The sequence below is a fragment of the Hydra vulgaris genome, chromosome 11 (genome assembly GCF_038396675.1).
Source record: "Hydra vulgaris chromosome 11, alternate assembly HydraT2T_AEP".
NCBI classification, from domain to species: domain Eukaryota; kingdom Metazoa; phylum Cnidaria; class Hydrozoa; order Anthoathecata; family Hydridae; genus Hydra; species Hydra vulgaris.
This window is the reverse complement of record NC_088930.1, coordinates 56,477,018-56,502,500: the sequence shown is the minus strand read 5'-3', so window position 1 is coordinate 56,502,500 and position 25,483 is coordinate 56,477,018. Positions and strand designations below refer to the sequence as shown.

The following is a 25,483-nucleotide window of genomic DNA, read 5'->3' as shown; positions in this document are numbered from 1 at the left end:
ACTATCCGCGATGTATCCCTTCTAGCAGATATTCTTGCACAAGGTCAATCGATAAAGGTGAACGTTGGAGAAAGCGAGAAAGTAATTGTAAGTAGTAATTCATTTTTTCATGTTTGGTCACTTTTAAATTTAAATTAAGATAACATTTGACAAATTATTGTTTAACTAACTTTAAAGCTTTATTTACTTCAATACTTTTTAAAACTTAAATCACATAATATATTTAATATGAACTTGATTATATTTATTGAAATGCAAATTAAACTTTCATTTTTCTGAATGTTAAAATTGATTTCATTTTTCCAACATTTTTCAAGTAAATTAATTGCACATTACTTTTACTTCAAGAAATAAAGTCGTTTTTTCCATTTGAAAAATGTTATTTATTTCCTCCAAAGAAAGTCATTTCTTTCCTACAAATAAAATTGTTTTATCCCTTCAACTAAAGTTGTTACTTCCCTTTATAAAGTTGTTTCTTTCTTCTAAATTAAGTCGTTTTTTCCTATAAAAGTTTTTTCTTCCCTCCAAACAAAGTTATTTCTTCCCTCTTATGTGCATAAACTTAAATAATTTATTATGTTAAGACATAAAATCTTATGACATCAGTAACTAAAAAATATCAAAGTATTAACATTGCCATGTGGCGCATGGATAGTGTCTCTGTTTATACTTTTGGTGTACATTGTCAAGGCCACATTTGGAGCCCTTTGTTACGACTCAGGGATTATTATTATTAATGAGGCAATTGCTTGGGCTATTAAACAGTGTACTTCGTACTTTCTATGCTTTCAGTCAAGTTCTTTAACAAGTTTAAAAATTAATAATGTACCAAAAACTATAAAACACAAAAAAGTCATCGTCATCATAAAGTTCACTAGACCTATCATATTCACTAATATTTGTGGTCTTTGTAGTAACTTTTCTTCTGTTGAGTCTCTCTTGCAAACTTGCAAACTCTTTAGTATCTCTTGCAAATTTGCCAGACCTTATTGCTCTTTTTGAGACTAATTTGAGTTCAGCTCTCTCGTCTTGTGATCTTAGTGCTGATGGTTATCTTCCTTTAATTCGTAAAGACTCTAATAGTCACATGCTTGGCCTGGGCATTTACATTCGTAAGAATTCACCCATTTGTTGGGAAACTAGCTTTGAATCCACAGATTATTCTTTTATGTGCTTTTGCTTAGCACCACTTCACTCTAAGGCCTTTTTCTTTGTTCTATATCGCTCTCCTTCATCTGAAGACTGCACCCCTTTTGATGTTATTTCTGATCGAATTGGCCAAGCCTTCTCTCTTTATCCATCAGCCAATATTATTGTCATTAGTGACTTTAATACTCATCACACTGAATGGCTTGGCTCTAGTGTCAGTGACTCTGCAGGGTTTAAGCCCACAACTTTTGTCTTTCTTAATCCCTAACTGAAATAGTTAACTTTCCAACTCGCTTTCCACACAACTCGAATCATTTATCTCCTCTACTCGATTTCTGTCTTGTTTCTGATCCTAGTCAGTGCTAAGTTTTTCCATATTCACCCTTAGGTGCTTCTGATCACTGTTTGATCTCTCTGAAACTCTTATCTCATTCTTCTTCATCATCTGAATCCCCTATCATCATACCTCTTACAACTACTTTAAAGCTGACATGGACTCTTTTCGTGATTTACTTTGTGATGGCCCTTAGGTTGAAATCTTTCGTCTTCCTGCTGACAAATGTGCTTCTTACATAACTTTGTGGATGCAGGCTGGCATAAAATTTTTTATTCCCTCTCCGCAATTTCAGGTCAATCCTCACTCTTCTCCATAGTTTTCCTCACATTGTGTGCTGCAATTTCCTATTGAAACCATTATTTCCATATCTATCAGCAAAGCAATTCTCCAGAAAACACGTCTGTTTATTACTGCTAGAAGCCATTGTAAACAGGTTATGTCAAACGCCAATCTCTTGTGACTTCTGGAGAATCTTTAATAGTATCAATAATAAGGGCAAATCTGTTATTCCACCTTTCTTGTATGGTTCAGACTTTGTCACCTCACCTAAAGACAAAGCTGAGTTGTTTGCTTAGAAATTTTCATCAATATCATCTCTTGATTCCACTAGTTGCGTTCTACCTGATTTAGCCATCAAACAAATTGATCTATTGCTTGACATTTGTATCACTTCAGCTTCTTTATCTAAAGTGATTTCCTGCTTAGACTCTTCTACAGCCTGTGGTCCGGAGAACATACCTGTTAAAGTCTTGCAGAAGTGTTCTACGAAGCTTTCGTCCATACTTTCAAAACTATTCAATAAGTGCTTATCAGAGTCTTGTTTTCCAGCCTGCTGGAAAGCGGCATTTTTTTATCCTTGTTTTTAAAATACTGGAGAGCAATCTGATTTGTCTAACTACTGTCCCATTAGGTTTCTTCCTTTCATTAGCAAGGTTTTTGAATCTTTAGTTAACAAACAATTGATCTCTCATCTTGAGTCTAATAACTTTCTAATCATCAATATTGGTTTCGATCTTCTTATTCTATAGCTGATTGGCTAACGGTAATATCTAATAGGTTTTATTATGCATTAGATAATGGTAGAGAGGTTCAGGCCATCGGTCTTGACATCTAAAGCATTTGATAAAGTTTAGCATGCTGGTCTTCTCCATAAGCTTTCTTCTTATGGTGTATCTGGCAGCATCTTTAAGATTATTGAATCCTTCCTTTCCAATTGTAGTATAAAGGTTGTCCTTGATGGACAGCTCTCTTCCTCATATTCTATAACTTCAGGGGCTCCTCAAGGTTCAATACTTGGTCCTATACTGTTTTTGATTTACATTAACGATCTTTCAGATATTCCACATCTAAGGTAGCATTGTTCGCTCACTATGGCTGGTGAACTTTAATTTAGATAAAACTCAATTTTTTTTAGCCAATCGTTATTGCAACAATTTAGATCTTCCTAAATTTATGAACAGTAATGTACTCAATGAGTCATCTACCCTTCATCTTCTAGGATTAACTCTTACCGATCATTCTTGGATACATATATCAAATCCGTTGCCAAATTAGCATCTACTAAAGTTGCGTTACTTAATTGACCTCGACACTTTCTTACTCCCGATTTTATTCTCTATCTCTATTCCTTGTATGGAAAACTGTTGCCATATCTATGGTAGATCTTCTCATGATGCCCTTTCTCTTTTAGATAAGGTGCATAAACATATTTTAAACATAGTTGGACCTGCTCCTGTAGTCAACCCCTAACCATTAACACATTGTCGTAATGTTGCTTCTCTTTCTCTCTTCTACAAATACTATAGTGGGCACTGCTCTAAAGAGCTAGTGTATCTTGTGGCATCTACTAAAATTCATTCTTATGTTACTCGTCATTCAATTAAGTCTTATACTTTTTCTGTGACCGTTGCTTCAAAATGCTTCAAAAACTTTTATTCATCTAGTTTTTTTCCTCAAACATCAGTTCTTTGGAATTCGCTTCCTTCATCTTGCTTTCCTGTTTCATATAATTTCCAAATTTTTTAAAAGGAATAAAAGATTCCATTCCAGCGTGAATCCGAGAAGTTATGTAAGAAGCACATTTGTCAACAGGAAGACAAAAGATTTAAACCTAAGGGCCATCACGAAGAAAATTACGGAAAAGTGTCCCTGTCAGCTTTAAGGTAATTGTAAGAGGTACATTGATTGGGGGATTCAGATGTTGAAGAAAAATGAGATAATTGTTTTAGAGAGATCAAACTGAGATCAGAAGCACCTAAGGGTGAATGTGGAGAAACTTAGCACTGACTAGGATCAGAAACAAGACATAAGTCAAGTAGTCGAGAAGGTAAATGGTAAGGGTTGTCTGGAAAGCAAGTTGGAAAGTTGACTATTTGAGTTAGAGATTGAGAAAGGCAAAAGTTGTGGGCTTTAATGCCTGCAGAGTCACTGATACTAGAGCCAAGTCATTCAGTGTGATGAACATTAAAGTTACCGACAACAACAATATTGGCTGATGGATAAAGAGAGAGGACTTGGTCAATTTGATCAGAAATAACATCAAAAAGGGTGCAGTCTTGAGGTGAAAGAGAGCGATATAGAACAAAGAGAAAGGTAATAGAGTGAAGTGTGATGAAGCAGGAAGAAGATGAGATGATGAAGGGGTGAAGAGGTGAGGCTAGTCAACAGATAGACTCTGTTTACCCCTTGAGTCTTTGCAGAGGAGGTCTTCTACAAGACAGTACCCGGATGCATTTAACATCTGCCTAAGATAAGTATTTTTATTGAGACACCATCTCTAGCCATTGCTCTATTAAGAGCCCCAAGGCAGGGGGTGTTTTAAATTGGAGTTGGCAACTTCTAGCCTTTGTCTTAAAAGGCTTATCCTACAAGGCAGTAGGACATGAAGGAAATTGTACTGTATATATATATATATATATATATATATATATATATATATATATATATATATATATATAATATATATATATATATATATATATATATATATATATATATATTATATTGTACTGTATATATTATATATTTATATATATATATATATATATATATATATATATATATATATATTATATATATATATATATATATATATATATATATATATATATATATATATATATATATATATATATATATTATATATATATATATATATATATATATATATATATATATATATATATATATATATATATATGTATATATATATATATATATATATATATATATATATATATATATATATATATATATATATATATATAAATATATATGTATACATATATATTTATTTAGGTGTGTCAATTTGAGAATTTTTTAAAAAAATGGTTTAATAAAATTATTAGGATATTGGTAAAAATTGTAAAATTTAATGGAGATTTAAAATCTGATTAATTTTTTTAATCAGAGAAAAATATTCTTTGATGATCAGCCTTTCTATGAAAGTATAAATGGTTTTTGTTTTTTACTTAAATGTAATAACAAGGTTACGGAACAATATTGTTTTTAAAATAAACAGACTTCTGATCAACAAAACAAAGTTACATTTAGTTTTTAAAATATATATTTAACTTAATATCTGTAATTTTTTAAGATATATTTAGTTATAAATATTTTTTTATTAAAAAATATGATTTTATTTCTCAAAAAGATTTACTAAAACATTTTTTTTTTTTATTATTTAAATTATTTTTTATTGACAAAATAATTAAGCAACTGTTGTTAAGTATAATTTTAGAAACTCAATTGCTTTTATTCTAATTATATTTTTTAAAGTTTTTTTTTTTCTTTTTTTAACAACGAAGTGTCTTAAAGTATTTTATAACTTGTTGGAATAATGGTATTCAAAACCTGAATAAGTACTAGTAAAACAGAAAACAGTTTCTAGTTTCAGAACTACCAACCAACAGAGGCGTTATAAGATATGGAGTTTTATTAAGAGAGGATGACATAAAAAAAACTTATCTTGTAAATGAGAAAAAAAAGATATACTATCAGGTTATTACACAATTGGTTGAGTTCAAGTTAAGAATTACTAACAAAACAGTTAGTAATAAAATAGTGACGTTGTGGAACAATGCTTTAGCAATAGCTTGTCCAAGAAAAAAATGAGCCAAAGAATTAACACTAGGCAACAAAAAAAGTATATATATATTTTTTTGTATCTTTAGCAATTTAATTCAAATTATACTAAAATGACAACGAAAATTTTTTTTTAGCTCTAGTTTCTGAGATATGCAATAGCAATAAATTTTTATTACAGTTAATTTGCAACAGAGCAATATGACATATAATTTACATATTCTAATAATATTTAAAGTACATTTGGTTTTTTTTATTATAGGTATATTCTAACAATTTCAAACAAAGAAGTCACGATCACCAAGCAAATATCAAATAATATCATAATAACCCTAACTCTAACCCTAACCCTGACGGATTCTAACAGTTTTAAACAATGATATCATGATCATCAAGCTAATTGGTATAAAAATGATTATGGTTTATTGTCACAATATTGTGATCTTTTTGCCTTCCTTTTGTAGACTAGTTCTGAAGCATCCCTACACACAAACCAACAGTAATCTGCAAGCGTAGCCTCATTGTAGCCAATTACCCTGATATCTTTGTTCCATTACAGAAATAACTTGGTGAACTCTTCATCACTAGCAGCTTTACAACTTGGGGGGGGGGGGGAAGAAGTCTAGGTGTGAGTGGAGGAAATGAATCTTAGGGACATGTTATATCCAAGTTGATGGTATTTTTGCAGAAGTGCTGTTACAAATTGAATGTAGTTATCACCTTTTTTGTTGCCTAAAAATCCAAAAATAACTCCCTTAGGAGCTTCCCAAGTTTCGTTTTCTTGCCTTTTCAAAGCTTTGTCAAATGCAGGATCCTTCATAAGTTGACGTATTTGTGGCCCGTTATGTATAAATATATATATATATATATATATATATATATATACATATATATATATATATATATATATATATATATATATATATATATATATATATATATGTATATATATATATATACACATGGATATATATATATGTTGAATTTGATAAAGTGGGCTGCGTATAAATTTTTGATTTAAATATATTTTAATATAATTATATAATTATTTACAATATTTCGCTGACCTATAGCAGTCAGCATCATCAGGTGTAATTTAAAAAAAAATTTTTACAAAATTGTTACAAAATTACATAAAACCATAAGTAAAAAAGAAGAAGACATTACAGGCGAAAAATAAAAGTTTTTATTAAATAATATAATGGTGTCAGTTAAAACTTAACCAAAATGGTCTTTAAGTTCTCCAATTTTTTATTCCTTATATTTTCACCTTTATATTTCTATTCTTTTTTGAAGATTTATCTATTGAATTTCGTATCTTCAAGTTTTTTTGTCATTAATTGATTTTATAATGTTAAACTTAATTAAACAACTTGATATCTTAACTAAACAATCAACTTATTTAAACTTACAGAAGTTTGTTGAGATTAGCAGCAACAAATTGAAATAAACCAACAGTAATATGTAAGTTGATATATGCGTAAGTAACGGCCTGTTTTAAAACATGCAACTATCAGGAGGCCTGGGACTTCTTTCTTTGTTAGCTAAAATAAAACAATTTACTATTTCTGCACATTTGTTTCCATTATTAAATCTTTTATGAATGTTTATTTATGTGTTGCCAAAAATTTTATCTGTTCCTAGCCTGACTATTAATTATAGGTGATAATCTTAAAGATATAATAAATGTATAACAATAATTATAACAGTAATAAATTTTTTTTTATATTAATTAATTATTATTACTGTTATTATTATTGTTATACATTTATTATATCTTTAAGAACTTAGGCAAGGTTGTTAAAGTTTGAATTACTATGCTGGAAATAAATTTCTAAAGATTTACTTCAGAAATAGGGTAGCCTTATAAAAGCTTCATGGATAAGAAAGGTTGATCTTAATCTATGGCACAAAAGTTAAAGTAAAAAATCTTCTTTAATGGTGACACTAATATATTTATATTTTATCATAAACAGAAAAATTATTAATCATTTGATAATCTGGAATTATTTTGCTGAATTTTTCAAAAGAGAAGTTTTAAAAGTTGAAAAGAATAAATAATAAGTTTTTTTTTTTTAATTTTGTAAGAATAAAAATAAAAAACAACATTATTTTTAGGTATTGCAAAATGTTTTAGGCTTGGTTAATGTAGTTTTAGATCTTGATCAAACATTAATTTTAAAAACACATAATGAGCACAGTTCTTCTAACAAGTTTATTGAAACAATTGACATAATGGCACAGAAATATTCAAAGAGTTATCTGTTTCAAAATTTTGTTTTAAGAAATATAGGAATGAGTAATTGTGAAGCTTCTTCTACTGATATTTATATAGTGGCAAAAGAAAATTCAAATAAAGAAATGGCTGTATCAATAGAAAAGAATTTCTTTTTAAATGGTAAGTTTAGCTTGTATATATATATATATATATATATATATATATATATATATATATATATATATATATATATATATATATATATATATATATATAAATATATATATATATATATATATAAATATATATATATATATATATATATAAATATATATATATATATATATATATATATATATATATAATAGTAGTATTACTATACTTTCATTTCACCAAGTGAACACTTTTTTTTAAAGTAATATATTTTTTAAGGAATATCAGTAACTCAGATGTTTTTATGTTTTTTATGCCACTTCAGGGCTTATTTATGCCGTTAGTAAAAACACTTATCTAATTTTATCTTTAACAGCTTGTTTCTCCATCACCTACATCATAAACCTACTGATGGAGAAACAAGCTGTTGAAGCTGCGGACGACTGAGAGTAATGACTATCTTGACTATCTCTCCTAAACTATTAAAAAAAATTTAATGTTTTTAAAACATTAAATTTTTTTCTGACTGTCACAACTGGTTTTTAAATTTAATGAGGATTACTTTTTATTTTTTCAAACTTTTTATGTATTATTTTTTTTAATTACGCAACTTGGTTTTTATCATTTTCTTAGAATGTCACAACAAGTTAATATTTAAATAATAAATAATATGTACGTACGCAGAAGGGGGTGGTTGTAATTATGTTAGATAAAAGTCATCTTCTTCAATTTTGGACGCATAAATTTTGCTTAATTTAAATTTGGACGCATAAATTTTGCTTATAGAATTATTGAGATAATAATAATAATAATGAAGAAAAAATCAAGTCGCCCGGTCAGGCGACTAAACCGCATCAAAATATTATTTCCAGTAGCCCTTCGGTTGGCATTTGCTGTTGGGCGATGCAATCAACTTTGCTAAAAAACATCTAATAATAAATACTGAATACAAAACATTAATAAGACATGCAAGAAAATCTTTACTTCTTAACAACAAAGATGCGTGGATCATGAAAAAAGGTGAACTCTTTGATGTTACAATAGACGCTTATGATGGTGCTGAAGTATGCGAGTTAGTAGGAATTTTTCTTTCATTCCAACTTTCGCAGTATTATAATGGAGATGATTTTGGCCTATATTGTGATGATGGGCTAGAGGGATTTAGAAACAAAAATGGCCAGCAAATGGAGAAAATCAAAAAAAAATTTTAAAATTTTGTAAAAGTAACGATCTTCTTATTCCTATTCAATGCAATATGAAAATAGTTAACTATCTCGATGTGACATTTGACCTCTATAAGTATTCTTTTCAACCATACCGGAAATGCGACAATGTTCTGAATTATGTTCACCCTGATTCAAACCACCCACCTAGTATTATCAAAAGACTCCCTTGCACTATTGAATTGAGATTATCTGCCACGTCAGTAAATGAATCTATTTTTTATAATGCTATCCCACCATACGAAGAAGCTTTAAAAAAGTGTGGCTATAATTGTAAACTGAAATACCAACCTCAAGTTACCTTGATTTAAAACAAAAATCGAAAGCGAAAAGTCATATGGTACAACCCACCATTTAGTCAGAACGTGGAAACAAAAATAGGCAGTTATTTCCTTTAACTAATTGACCTGCACTTTCCAGTAAACCATAAATTTCACTAAATATAACAGAAATTCAATCAAAGTTAGTTATAGCTGTATGCAAAACGTAAAGTCTATAATTAGTTCATATAACCACAAGGTTTTACACTGTTATACAAATTTAAATGCAAGAACTTGCAACTGCATTACAAAGACTACTTGCCCATTGAACAATCAGTGTTTATTAAGTAATATTGTTTACCAGACTACTGTGATTGATGAAAACCTTAATCCTAAATTAGTTTTGAGTTCAAATCGGGAGTCTTTCTTGATTATTCGTTAGTCCTAATTATTCAAAATGAAGCCAAGACCTAGGTCCAAAAAAGGTTGAAGAATTTAATGTTGGAAATTTTGGTTTTTTTAATAATAAAGTTTTTGGTCTTGGGGTAAAAAAAAGTTTCTTTGCCATCATTATTCTTTTGAAACTGACAGTTTTTCATTAAATAAAGATAAAATAACAAGCTCTTCTGTTAAATACCAAAGATGGCAGTTAACAAACAAAATCAAAGCAGTTACAACATCAGAATCCTCTTTATGATACCAGTTTATTGCAACAAAAAATATAATGTGCCATAAATCTTGCATTGTGAGTTGCACCTGGTTTGTGAATTTTAAACATTCTGTTTACTGATACTTTTTCCCCGAGGTATATAAGAGTTAATTCAATTAAATCAAAATCTTCTTTTCTCAGAAATATTTTCTCATTGAAGCATTGATAAGCCCATTTCAGAACTAACACTTTTTGTTTAATTATTTCTGATTTGATGTGAGGTCTAACTAGCACTGTGCAGTGATGTATAAAATCGCCCAGTGCAATATTTTGGGCGCGTAAAACTAAAACACGTTATCAACAAGTGTGATTATGCACGCTTAGCCTTACAAAATCTTGTGGATTTGCTTTTGGTTTTTCAAAATTCTATCAAGTTTTAATTCTTTAATTTAAATTTTCTATTCTGATCAAGACAAAACGTTTTAAATACAATAGACATTCGGTTCTATCTGTTAGCAGTAATGATGTCATAACTTTCCATTAACTATTTGTTCAAAATAGAAAACTGCTTTCTAATTTAAACTGAATTTAAAATTTAATTATTATCAAGTTTTTATATACTTGGTTATATACTTAATTAATTTTTAATAGACATTTAATATACTTATACTTATAGGAAGAGCAACCAAAATGATACCGGAACTAAGATCTTGAGTAAGAAAAAAGATTAGAAATTTTGGATATGACAACTGTAGAGACTTGGCGGCTAAGGGGTGACTTGATCCAGCAATTCAAGATATTTAAAGGTATTGAAAAGATTGATATTAAAAAAAATTAAGCAACGAACTCTATTTGCTCATCAGGTCCAGCATCTAACATTAGAGGAGTAAAGCATAGATTGAAACCTGAATTGGTTAGAAATTGTATGAAAAGGCAATATTTTTTCAGCAATAGAGTGGTTTATGGATGGAATAGTCTACTAGCAGAAGTCGTTCAATTTATTACACTTAACAGCTTTAAATCGAACTTGCAATCAGTCAATTTAAAAGCAATAGCAAACAAGACTAAAATCAAGAAAGCTTGTTATTAAGGCTTTTTTATTTAAAACTGAACAGTAATTATTATATATGGGCTGTCATAGATATTGCCTGGCGCTTTGTCTCATCAGCATTAACTATTACTATTATACATATATAATATATATTAGTGTAAGTATATATATACTTATACAAGTATAATATATGAATAATTTATATACTGACATATATTTTAAGAAATGGGTTTGTGAAACTAGTAACGTTACATTTTTTCTTTTGTTGTTTATAAGAAAACTTACAAAAGTTTCAATAAATAATAGGTACAACAAATTTATGTTATTTGTATTGTTTATTGAAACTTTTTTTCTTTAATTTTTAGTTTCGATTAGCTTGAACTTTTTTAACAAATAGACTTTAATATAAGCTTTACCAATTCGAAGATATCAGTGAAATTTTTAGTTTATTAAATTATATTTGACAAAAAATATTTGATATTCCAATGTTTTAAATTTTATTTGATGTTTTTAAATTTTAAATATAATAGTTATTAATTAATAGAATGTGATCGAACCTGTAAGAAATCGAAGCTCTAAGTGACGTTTTAGTTTGATAAACTATTAGGATAGATATTTATTTATAAGATAGTTCTAGTCAAGCAAAGGTTTTTGTCAAATGGACCCTAAAAAAAGTTCAACTAGAATTTAAAAAAAAAACATCATGCTCAATTTAGCATTCAAATAGAACAAATAAATTATTGGCTCTCTTGCACTGAGGTTTTTCATTTGAACTTATGCGACATGAATTAAAATTAAATGTCACACATAAATTATGCGTGACGTACTTTATTACGAATGTAGCTTTTTTATTTAACAATATGCAAGCTCTACTGTTTAAACAAATTTTGACTTCAAAAAGTTTTACAACAAATATTTTTTATAAAATCAATTTATAGTTTTCTCCCTCAGGTTCTTCAGACAAGTGCAATTTTTTACTCTCGTTACAAAAATAGGGAGCGCTATTTGTCACGCCCGGCTTGATTGTGTACATAGTACATAATATTTCTATCATAAGGCTTAATTGTGTACAGAGTACATAACATTTCTATATTTAGATGAGTGAAGATACGCTTGAGTATTCAAGTCATATTGTTCTGCCAAAAATTCCAAAGACCATACTATATGATCACTAAATGTATAAACATACCAAGAATAATTTCCATAATCTACAAAGCGAAAATGGATTCTCAGTTCAATAGCAAGAATTCTGAACCAGTCACAGATCTAAGAAGAAAATTTAACACTTCAAATTAAATCAAAAAAGTACTTAAGAATTCTAGAATTAAAGCGTTTTTTAAGAAAAATCAAATTGTGCAATCCTCTTGTTTTGTCACTGAGAAGATCTTTACTTGCTTATATAAAAAAAATAATTTTCCATTAAGTAATACCTCCAAAAAAGACTTTTGTCATTTATAAAAAAGTACAATTACTGATGACTCTTTTATAAATAATAGTACAATAAAATGATTATGAAACTTCTCATTATGGTGTCTTTGAACTATTACACTATTTTTTCTATTAGGATCCGTATAATTTGAATCAATGATAAATACTATTTTTTTTATTTCATGATCAAACATTTTTTTGAATTAATGTAGTAGTTCAAGCTGATTTGATCCTTTTGGTTTTCTAGCAGCAGTATACAAGTTTATGATCAAATAATTTTCTATTTACTGTCTGTCTTGAGATGTCAGTTTTAAGAGAAATTTATTTTTTGAGCAGTTTTTGACTGAGAGTTTCACCCTTTATCTTATCATCAGGCGTTACAAACAACTTTAAGACAAAAAAAATTTATACAAAATACAATGCAGTATTAGCTTAGATAACATTAAAGTTGATGACAAATGTGCTTCCTTGCCAGCATTTTGATATAAGCTCATTTCAATCCATATACCTAGTTTAGATTTGTTTTATTAGTTTTTATTTATATTAGTTTACATTTAAAAACTAGTTTTAATTAATTTTAACAAACCACACATTTAAAGGTTGCTGGTATAAACATAACAATTATTTTCAATACAAAAGTAATAGAAGTTTCCTAGGTTTCTCTAAGTATATCTGGGAAATCAAAAAAAAGTCTTTCATATTGAACCTTTCTTTTCAAAAGAGACAGAAATCCATTAGTTACAACTTTTAACTTGAAAGTTTAGTTAAACATGTTTGCATGTTTGTTTTTTTATTTATATAATAAAATTTACTAAAACTGTTTTTATTACTTTTTATACCTTAAGCAATGCAGTAGCTCAACTTGTTCTTTTTTTCTAATCAAAGCCATAACAAAGCGCTCTTTGTGTGGTCTCAACAACCCACACCAAATGCACAAATATGTGTCTTCCAAGCACAACATGGTATTGTTGATACTCTAATGTAATACAGCTTTTGCGTGTAACAGCCTCTAAACTCTGTGTTTAGTGATACTCAATACAGAGTTTAGAATAACTTTCTAAAAAATGGTTCAATCATTCTTCATCGTCCTTAGCTGGAAGTAGTATAAAAGAGGTTTATATTTATGCTAGCCTATTAGATGAATTATGGATGCCAAACCATTTAATAGATTTTTTTCGGCGTACATCTCTAATATTTTTGTAGAACATATTCTAAAAGGCAGTTAAATCCAGCTAATATCTACCCTAGATGAGTTATTATATTATTTTATGTTAAAATTAGCAGGGTAAATATGATAAATCCTGACTTGACCTGACCTGAATTTATATACTGCTTACAAACATCATGTTACTAGATTTAAAGAAGTTACTGCAGTGTATTACTGAAAAAAGTTACTGGAAAGTATTATTGCAGCTAGTTACTGCAAAAAATTGCTGCAACATATTTTACTGGAACAAGTTAGGTTTGAGATTTTAAACTCAATTTTTATACTTGAACCCGATCATTATTTTTTTTAATCTTGCTAGAAGTGATTAAATAAATAAAATTTTGAGGTATTGTAGAATATATAGTTTTTATTTAAAAAATGGTAATGCATTTTGCGATATATTTTTCTTGATATGAAAGATATTCAACAAGATTTTTTTGCGATATATTTTTCTTGATATGAAAGATATTCAACAAGATTTTTTATTTAACTGGTTTACAAGAATTTAACAAAAATTATGGTATTTAACTAGAAAAATTTTTAATTTTAATTTTTAGAAGGAAATAATGATGCAGTTATACTGATTCCAAAGGCAGCTATTCCTCATCATAGCCTTATGTATGCCGTTATTTATCGAAATCCATACTTCTTTCTTAATACAAATGGATCTGTATCCTTATCTGATTCTAGATCAGTCGAAGCATTAATATCAAGTGCTGTTGTTTCAGTTAGTATTATTGATCAAACTATTATTGACTTAAGTGAACCGATTTCCATTACATTTAAAAAGCCAAAAAATCAAAATGGAAAATTTAGTTGTTACTTTTGGAACTCAAGTATAAGTAAGTATTTATTCTTTCTGGTTTTTTTTTTATAAACAATAAGCATCACATAACTTTTTTTTCAGAAATTAATTCATTTAAAAAATTTTATCAAATATATAACTTTTTAGATGCATGGTCAAACAATGGATGTTACAAGTTTAATGAATCAAATACATACGTAGTTTGTATGTGCAACCATCTCACAAATTTTGCACTTATTTTGGATACCTCTCAAATTGGGTACAATCCTTTAGAATTAAAAGTTATAACTTGGATTGGATGTGGTATTTCCATAGTAACTTTACTGTTAACAGTTTTGATACTGTTACGAAGGTAATTCCTAAAGTTATAATTATAAACATGGTAGTTTTATAAAATGTTATTAAATATTATTAGTAACAACCAAATAAGATATAAGGTTGTAAATCTTTATTCATCATCACTCATATCACTCAATTATCTATAAAGTTTTAACAAACAGGAAAAAGATATAGGGAAATTCCAAAATTTGTTAAAAGTAACTTCTGATTTTCTGGTAAATGAATTGTATAAATTCTAAGTTATTATATAAGTAACATTATATAAGTTATTTTTAACAATTTCTCTCCGTTAAATCTTTAAAAAAAAGTGTTATATGCTTATTTTTAAAGCACACTAAATTAAACAGCATGTTTTAGAAAGAGGAATTAAAACAGGGAAAGCAGTGAGGAGTTAAGGACTTTTATATTATTAATTTTCTATTAAGTTATTTTTTAATTTTTTTGCATCAAAATGATTTTTAAAATCTTTAGCTATAAAATCACATCTACAAGTTCATTGCAATACATTTACAGCAACACACTAATAATAGCACTTATACAGCAATACATTACTGCAATAGATACATAGGAACAAGTCTGTAATGGTTAATATTTAAAATATGATGAAGAATTTTATATTTTAATTATTGGCTGAGTTTTTCAAATTACTTTTTTTACTTTTGTTATTAAAGGAATCTTCGAAAAGATCGCACTCATAAAATTCATTTCTTTATGTGTGTGTCTTTACTTACTCTGCTAATATTATTCATTACTGCTGCAGAACGAAAAAAATCGTCTTTAATCAAATGCAAAATTGTTGCTGCTGGCTTGCATTACTTTGTCTTGACCACATTTTGTTGGATGGCTGTTGAAGGAGTAAACCTATATCAAAAAATAACTGTAATGAGTAAACTGGAAACTAGATCTTTTATGGTGAAGTCTTCATTATTTGCATGGGGTAAATTTTAAATATAAGTTCTCTTAAACATTTTGTTTTAAATATGTTTGTAATTGTATTTTATTTCATATCAACTTTTAAATTTTTTTTTGTTTTATAAAAAGTTGAATGTTACACCAATGTTCGAAAGTTTGTCCATTGTCTACATATGTGTTATTTAATTTGGTCACAACAATAACCAATTCTTGTGTTTTCATTATACTTTTCTGGAAAATGTTTTTTTTGAAATTTACTTAATTTACTTAGATTTCCTAAATATGTTTTGTGGAAAATTTTTTTATTTTATTGTTAGTACTGATTCTGACATTTCCAATGAATCACATACACAAATTCCTATATGTTTTGTTTGTTTTTATTATCCTGTTTTTTTTTGTTTTTTTTTTCATAATCATATAATCACTAATTTACTCTTACTTAATTGTAACCTATTTAGATATTTTGTAAACTAAGAATACATATTCATACAAGATTTAGTATACATTAGTGATGTTATCATAAAATAAATTAAGTTTGAAACGGACAGAACAGAAAAATGCAAGTTTTAGTTACTAGATAAATAAACTTAAATTTTTTAGAAAATATAAATTTTACCAGTATTCTGTTGCTTTTTTAAAAGTAATATTTTATATATTAAGAATGCTTTTTATAAAGTTACAGAATTCTGCTGTATCACAGAGTCACAGGAGCTGTTTAAATGAAGATCATGTATGTTCATGCACAGAAGTTGCAAATATAACTAGTTTATGTATTTATTTTTATCAAAACAAATTGCTTGTGAGAGTTTCTAATGAAAGATAATATCCCTCATGTTTTATATATTTTCAATGAGAAATAGCAGTCGTCGTATGTTTCTAGCTAGAGTATAGCATTTTAAAAATCTTTATATTTTTTTAAAGTTATTACAACATTAACACAATAAATAATACTATAAATAAATATATTTGATCATTCAGGTAGCCTAAAGTATGATGAAAATATTGCTGTTATAAAATATTGTTGTTATACTTGTTCTTTAAGATAATGGTATTAGTATGTATATTGCTTTAAGTCCTAGCTGCTAAGTATAAAAACAAAGAAAATGAAAAAAATCAAAAACATAAATGGATATGTCAGGTGTATGAGTATGTTTTCTAGGATGTATCACAATTTTTGGAGCATTAAATTAAAGAAATTATCACAATCTATGTCTGTACAGACATGGAGCTGAAGTGTAAAAAAAGGAGAATAAAAAAATTAGATAACACTTACTAAAAGGGCAAACACATGCATTGTATAAGTTAAAAAAATATATTGTGTCAACAATACTTTGATAAGTTTCCTGTTAAAGTCTTTCCTTAAACTAGTAAAATCTAGTAAGTAAATCTAAGTAAATCTTTGTATTTTATATTTAATGTTAATTAACAATTTTCTGTTATTATGTATACGGATTGTTTAGTTGTTTACTATATTGTCTTTCTACATTTCTTTCCTAAAAACTTTGATACTTTTCAAATGAGTAAAAATAATTGTAATAAATATGATGTTCCACCAAAGGACACACTCTTTAAATATTAAAATATTGTAAAGCAATCATGATTTTCTCTATACACCAAGGTCTAAAAATCTACCTTTTCTCTGTACTCCATCAAGCCATGGTCATCAAACTAAAAAGTATTGAGTTGAAAATGAGAGAATATATAAAAATGAGTTGAATTGATGAGAAATGAAGTAGGTGAGAGTTAGAGTTTATTAGAAATAAGTCAAGAGTTAAAAGGTATAAAGTTTGTTTCGGAAAGATTTAGACCTTCTTACTAATAACCTTCATTAAGTCATCTTGGTGACTGTGTGTTAATCCTAACTTTAATACTTTACATTTTAGGATTGCCTTTACCAATTGTTATCTACATTGGCGTTGTTCATTCTAAATATCTTGGTAACTCTGAAATGTAAGTTTTAATTGTAATTGTAAGTTAAATAAAATGTTACTGCTACACCAAATATTAGAAATTAATTAAAATCAAAAATTATTTCTTAAAATATACAGAACTTACAAAATTCATCATTTGAATACTAAATACAAAGAACTTGCAAATTTTACCATTTGAATACTTAAATAAAGAATTACAAAATTCACCATTTGAATACATTTTTATACAATCAAAACCATATTTTTATTGTAAATTTAAATAGAAATCAATATCAACATTATTCATTAAATTGCTATAAATTTTTTTTATTTAGTTGCACAGTTCAAGGTTATCCATTTTACATTGGAATGTTGCTCCCTGTAACTTGCATTATTGTTGTTAACTTGATTGTTCTTTTACTTGTAATTATAAAGATATCTAAACCAAAACGTGATCTTTCTGCCAATTTTAAAGATGAAGGAGCGCTTATTCGATTCAAAAAAGATGTTAAAAATGTGTTTATTTTAAGCTGCTTACTAGGAACTACTTGGGTGTTTGCTTTGCTTGCAATAGGTAAACATTTATATAAATTCAACTGTCAACCACTACCGAGGCAATACACTTTGCAATTTAATTAAAGACCCAGAATTCAAAAATTTGATTAAAAAAATTGTTTTTAATGATGAGATAAAAAGGCTCTATTAATTGTTTACAGGTTGCTATATAGTATATATAAAAATTTCAAGAATATTATTTGTTTTTTTGAATTCTCTGAAAGTAGTTTATTATTAAAAAGCATTACAAATTTATTTTTTTTTGGTAAAAAAAACCATAGTTTTGATGGAATAAAATTTAAAATAATTTTTATATAAAAAAATAAAAAAATGCAGGATCAAACTGATAGGATTCTTTTATATAAATTTTTAAAACATTTTCCCCATTATTCCCCAGTGGTTTTGTCAACTATTTTAAAGCTATAGGAAACTCAAGTTAAAAGTGCCTGGTGATACAGAATATTTTAATTTTTTTAGTTAATTCACCTCCCCAAGGCCGTGAAGGTCACTACAGACGAGGAGGTTACTTAATTGTAGTTATAACCCTCTCTTAACTCTATAACTCCAAAACAAGAACCTTGACAAACAAGTCCACTTCGTGGAGAAACAAGTTGAGTGTGGTACTACCAGGGTGGGGATCAAACTTGGAACCTCTCGCTTACGAATTGATCTCTCTATTACTACAACACTACTGCATTAAATTTATGGTTAAAAATTTTAGAAATGTTATTATGGTAAATAATTTATTAAATATATGTTAAATAATTACACTGAAATGCTTTTATAAACTTTTTTGCTATGTTGGGCAAAAAACTTTATAAAAGTATTTTAAAAACTACGGAAAAATTAATTAGTTTAAACAAAGCAAAATCATAATAACAAAAAATTATCATGTCAAGTCAAGCATAATATTTATTTTATTTTTCATAATAAAATTTTAAATAAAGTAGGAAATAATAATACAAAATTGGAAATAACAATAAAAAAATGTCTATAAAAAAAAAAAAGTTAAAAGAAAAATGGAATTCAAGAAACATTTTCTTGAGTCAGTAAAATCAGAGTTTGTGTATATAAATCTAATGTTAAAATTCAAGGCTTAGTTATCAGTTTTATTTATTTCAGGGGGGTTTAAGGTTGTGCCAGTTTTTTTCTTTAACAAACTTGTATTATCATATATTTAAAAGTTATAAATATTGCAAACTTTAAATCTTATACTTTTCTTTTAGGTACCTTTGGTTGTAAAGTTTTTGTTGTTAATGCATTAATATTTTGAAAGAATAAATATTGGTTTATAGGCATCTTGTCAACTCTTATGACAAGATGCTCTTCTTACTAAATGTTACAGTTGCAAACTGTTGCTAAAAATGTTCTCTTCTTTCTAAAGGTTACAGTGGCAAACTATTGCTAAAAATATTTATTTTTTTGCTCAATTATCTTTATAGACACAATTATGTTTAAACTTAGTACAATTTGGAATTGCATTAACTAATCCACATAGGTTAATTTAAAGCTCTTCACCATTCTCAGTAATACAGGCAATACCTACTTGTGTAGGAGTATTGTCAATTTGAATATTGAATTGTAAGTTTGGTCTCTATTTAAATAATTTCTAATTAAAACGTTTCATTGCATGTAAAAGATCAAGTATTTGAAATAATGTTTTTTAAAAACCATCATTTTCCCTATAATACACAAACATTGAATCTTCTGTAAGTATATATTCATATTTAGATATCTTTTTACTTCACATGACATCAAATCACATTTTGTTTTAAGAAATTCTTATTATGAATTGAGTCACATTATAATGTAATTTTTTCTTTTATATTTTTATGTCTATGTATATTTATTTTGTTACTTTATATAAGTTAAGTAAACTTAAGTGTGTGTTAAAAGTTAAATAAACATAATTGTGTTTAAAATGAAAATTGAGTGAGAAAAAGTTTGTTTTTTTTTCATTTTGTTTTTTAGAAGAAATTTGTATTTTTGTTACAGTGGTAACTGTTGTTTTTGTTACTGTGGTAACTGTTGTTTTCCACTTTAAAGTTTAAGGAGTGCATTTTATTATAAATGCGGGGAAATGCCTAAAAACATATTTTTTTTATTCTTTTTTAAATGCACTAATTACAAAAATTTTAACATAAAATGCTGGTAAATATAAAAAGACTATTAGTAGTAAGTTTAAGATGTCAAGGTTGAAGAACATATTAGTAATCAATATATGGCATAAGGTTAGTTGCCCCACCCTACGTCTCTCAATATTACTATTACTATATTTTACAAACACCACAAAATTGTATTTTGGCGTTCTTTCCTATCCCATCTTAATTTAAAATTATATGTTTAAAAAAAAAAAATTTTAAGCAAGCCTTTAAGTTTGCTAATTGAATTTATTGGGGTAAATGTTTATGGACTTTTACCCCAAATTTTATTCTATAAAAGCCTATAAGTTTTGATTCTGGAGTCCCACTGCAATATTTTTTATTTGCTTCTATAAAAATTGTTCGGAGTTTTATTGCATAAAAACAATTTTTTTTAAATAAAAAAATTTGTTTATTTTAATCTTAATTGCAAGTTTACAACACTTATGTTGTCACATCAAGTTGATGTTGTCCCATAAGTTGATGTTGTCGCATCAAGTTGATTGTAAAAATATAAACAAAGTCAACCCTGTTTTTTGTGAATGTAGAGTTTAAGCTGATGAAAATGATATACCTCAGGCCTTTTTTTTTTCTGTAACTAAAATGTTTGCAATTTATTTATTTGCTTTACAATTACTATATGAATGTTTATTATTTATCTGCTGGCTCATTTGACTAGGGACTAGTGTAATATAAAGCTAAAATTTAATTGATTCGCTTGATTAGGAACTACTGTAATATAAAACTAAAATATAATTGATTCATTTGATTAGGAACTAGTGTAATATAAAGCTATTTATTGCTTATTATTATTTATTAATTATAATTGCTTATGATTTTTCTCTAAATGTTATTTTTATTTGATTTTTTTTTCGGGTTTTATTTGTTCATATAAAATTTATTTTTTTGGAAGAGTTTATTAAGTTATATAAAAAATAGTCAGCAAATATGCCGCACTAAAAAGATACATTTAAGCATCAAACACAAACAAATTGCAACTTTTGTTTTGCAGTAGACTAATACTTAAACCATATTTGAATACAGTTTGTTAATTGAAGAGCGTTCTTTTAAAAAAGAGTCTATTTTTTCCAAATTAAATTTTTCAGCATTCGGATTCTTTATTGAAAAACTTAAAAACTAATAAATACTTTTAAGCTTTTTAATGAATTTTTAACATTTTGTTTATCTTAACGTTTATTAATTAAAAAGAGTAAAAAGTTGACAAAAACAGCTATAAAAAAAACTATGTATTGAGGTTACCAATAATAAAAACAATTCAGAAGCTGCTTTATGCTATAACATTTCTAAAGAAATATTTTTTACAGATTAAAAGGAATAAATGATGCTGCTCGTGTTGAAAAACCAAGAGCAATTTGCAAAATAACAGAGTTATTTGGCGAATCGGTCTTTTATTTTAAATAAACTTTTTCAGTTCATAATATCGGTATTTTTAAAATTGTAAAAGAAAAATGGAAGCAAATTGTAGACATTTTCTTGCTCAGAAATTCTTATTTAAGTTTGAGTTAGCCACAGTTTCCTACCATCTTAAAAGACCTTATTGCAAATAAAGTCTTTAAAGCGGAAAATGCACGTATTGGTTTCAAAAATACTGGTATATTTCCACTCAATCTTTCAAAAGTAACTCCAAATAAACCTGCAATCAGGACTATTTCTCCAAGTGTAACAAATATTTTAATTTCAAAAGACTATGAAAACTTTCAGCAAAAGTAATATTTAAAGAACTGGATAGTATCAATAATGTCATAAAACAATCATCTTTATAAATCAGTGCTCAGTGTGCTTAGAGATAGATTGAAGCTTCTTACCGGTAATAAAGCAAAGGGCACAATTATCAAAAAAACAACATGTTATAATATGACTGAATTATCTGCAATGACTCGCGACAAAGCTACACAAGCTGCTAAGAAAAGAAAACTTGATAAAAAAATAGCTGAGACAGTCGATCGAGAAAGATGAAAAACTAGATGCAGCCATTCTTAAAGGTTTAAAAAATAATATGAAGAAAAGCTTTAAAATTTAACAAGTATAGAAACAACAACAAAGATGACTACTAGTCAAAATATTAAAAGCCAAAATCTGTAATCTCCATCATTTTAATCATCTTTGTTATTCCCGCGGAAGCCTGAGACGAAGCTATAAGCAGCAAATGAGTTGCATGTGAAAAGTGTTCAAACTGGTCGTGTTTTCCTTGTATTATCACGACAATTGAGTTTGTGTGCAAGGACTGTTAATAACTTTTAATAGTTTTAATTTTTGTAGCTTTGTTTTGTTTTATTTTGTTATGTTTTAAATCAATTTTTTTGGGTGCTATAATTTTTTAATTCTAGTTAGTCATTTTAAATAATCAAATCTGTACAGTATAGCTAGGCTTACAAGCTCCAAATGAATAAAAACTGCGATACTTTTTAATGGCGAGGAATACCGTGGTTATATAACCGAGTTGTATAAAATAATAATTTTTAGGGAACAAACTTGAAGGTTTATTAAACAATTTTTAGTGCTTGAATTGCTGCTATTTAAAAACACACCTTTTTAAGAAATAAAAAAACAAAACTGCTAAATGATAAAAAAGCACTAAAAGCTTCCAATTTGGTTAATGGGTAGCAAATAAGTAGTATTTGCTACCCATTTGCTACCGATTTGTTATCTGGTTGCAGCCCACCTGATAACAATTCGGTTAATGGGTAGCATTTGCTAAGGTTGCAACCCACCTGATAACAATAGCTAAGATTTTTGTTAACAGTAGTTAACTTGCAGAAACAGACAGTGAGATTGAGTTCTTTTGACTGATTTCAAAAATAATGAACACGAATCTAATAAATAGGTAATGCCCTCACTGTACCATGTTATACCCTTAGTCTCGAGTCCTTATAACAAGGAGACGGGGTTGTTATACCTTAACGTAAAAGTAATTTAATCTTTTAAAAATACTTCTTACTTTACTCTAAGCTAGAGATCTACGCCAGTATAAATTATTTACTATTTTAATTTTAATGCAATTTTTTGGGATATGTTATGGAAGTTCTAAATTAGGAACACGTTTTGCTTTATTCCGAACAAAAACTTCATTTTTACAAATTAAAAAGAACACCCATTTTATTATCAACGTACTTGTTTTCTAACATGGCTCGATTCAGTTTAAGTTTATTTATTTAAAAAAATTAGTTTAAAATTCCAAAACAAAGCGGAGTTATTCAACTTTAAGTGCGATTTTGTTCGAAATTTTATGGTATTTGTAGTTGTTTTATAAAGTTTTAAATAATAAAAGTAAAAAACGCGTTTAAAATTAAACTTGTTGTATTGTCAATATTTACCATTTTACGAGCTATAATTTTATAATTATTAAATTGAAATTTTTGAATTGAAATTGAATTTGAATTTTTCGCTCTTTAAATAATTTTTTTGTATTCTTTACTTTTACTTTTATATAATTCAATTTTTGTTACAGGAAAATTATATATTGTATTTCAATGGATTTTTTGCATCACGACAAGTTTTCAAGGATTTTTTTTATTTTTGCATCATATTGCTCTCAATCCAACGGCCCAAAATGAAATACGTTTTTGCATGCATCGTTTTTTCAGTTCATCTATAGCAAAAAAAAAGAAAGACAATTCAACAGCCAGTAAGTTAAGATGTTTAAAAAAAGCGTTATTTGCGTATTTTCTTTATTTAATTACTATTTTTTATATTCTGAAGAACAAAAAATTCTTTTTTGGATCTATAGTTCATAATATCTTTTCATTCTTTTTTTATAGTGACACTTTTGGCATCAAAAGACTACTTTTAAAAACTTCAATATAAGTAATCTAAACCTTAACCACTATATATATATATATATATATATATATATATATATATATATATATATATATATATATATATATATATATATATATATATATATATATATATATATATATATATATATATATATATATATATATATATATATATATATATATATATATATATATATATATATATATATATATATATGTATATATATATATAACATTTTCAGTATTTTTATATATAAATATCATAACAATTTAAGTTTTTTTTTTTTTTGGTTAATTTGTAAACACATATTTTATACATTATTACTTAAATTTTTTCAATTTTCGGATTTTACAAGGTTTTGGTAAATGTTTGATTTAAGCATTTGGCAAAGGTTTGGTTGTTTTTTTTTTTGTTTTTCTGTATATACTAAAAATTATCTTTGTTTTCTAGTTAATAAAATAAAAAGATCATAAAATAATTTAGCCAATTCATAGCAACAAAGATACTTTTCTATTAAATATTTTAAAAAACTCTTTCAGAAAATTATTCAGAAAAAAAAACACATTGTTCTCTTTCCTGGCCTATAATTTTATCAAGATTAAACAATTTATTGTTTATTCTTGATAAAATTATTTAACAATTTTAAAGGTTATAAAACTATAAACACTGTACAATTATGATTATAAGTTTTTATCACAAACCTTTAAAGAGTTGTTTATACAACAACTTTATATACACTAAATTTGTAACACTAATTTTCTTTAACTTTCTTTATGTAACAACTTTATATACACGACTTTGCAACACTAATTTTCTTTAAATTAATTTTAATTAAAAATTAGTAAAAGTTAGACTTTTTACAAACCATTTTTTTTTTTACAATAAAAAAAATGTTTTTGTGCAAATAATGATACGTAATATCGTAGTCATTTTATTGGTTTTTAAGTTAAAATTTTTAGTTTACACAAGGCTAACCTTGGTAGCCTTGTGTAAACTAAAAATTTTAACTTAAACTCAAGTTTTATGTACACAGTCTTCGATTAAATGATAAATCGCCTATATGTTAAACAAATCAGAAAATAGTTTTTGTCATTTGTTTTATTAAGATGTACGAGAAAATATAGCCATGTTTTTTTCAGTTTAAAATTAATTTTCTTTTAAATAATAACGTCTTGTTGGATATTGGAGTCTATTAATAACAACTTATTACTAGTGGATCTTAAAAATTTATATACCTTGAAATATTTAAAAAAACAATC

The 25,483-nt window shown here is 26.8% G+C and overlaps 1 protein-coding gene across 3 annotated transcripts in view; it reads left to right on the top strand.

Moving 5' to 3' along the window:
* Window positions 1-24,256, top strand: part of LOC136086778 (adhesion G protein-coupled receptor L4-like) — a 141,017-nt gene extending 116,761 nt beyond the window's left edge. For all 3 annotated transcript variants that reach the window (XM_065809266.1, XM_065809265.1, XM_065809267.1), the window contains 9 exons: window positions 1-87; window positions 7,688-7,967; window positions 14,316-14,600; window positions 14,711-14,915; window positions 15,574-15,839; window positions 17,698-17,764; window positions 18,060-18,298; window positions 23,890-24,066; window positions 24,200-24,256. The exon at window positions 1-87 is cut by the window's left edge and continues 84 nt beyond it. In XM_065809266.1, coding sequence (XP_065665338.1) covers window positions 1-87; window positions 7,688-7,967; window positions 14,316-14,600; window positions 14,711-14,915; window positions 15,574-15,839; window positions 17,698-17,764; window positions 18,060-18,298; window positions 23,890-24,066; window positions 24,200-24,231 — 1,638 coding nt within the window. In that variant the 3' untranslated portion in view covers window positions 24,232-24,256. The remainder of the gene's footprint in view (window positions 88-7,687; window positions 7,968-14,315; window positions 14,601-14,710; window positions 14,916-15,573; window positions 15,840-17,697; window positions 17,765-18,059; window positions 18,299-23,889; window positions 24,067-24,199) is intronic.
* Window positions 24,257-25,483: the final 1,227 nt, after the last annotated feature.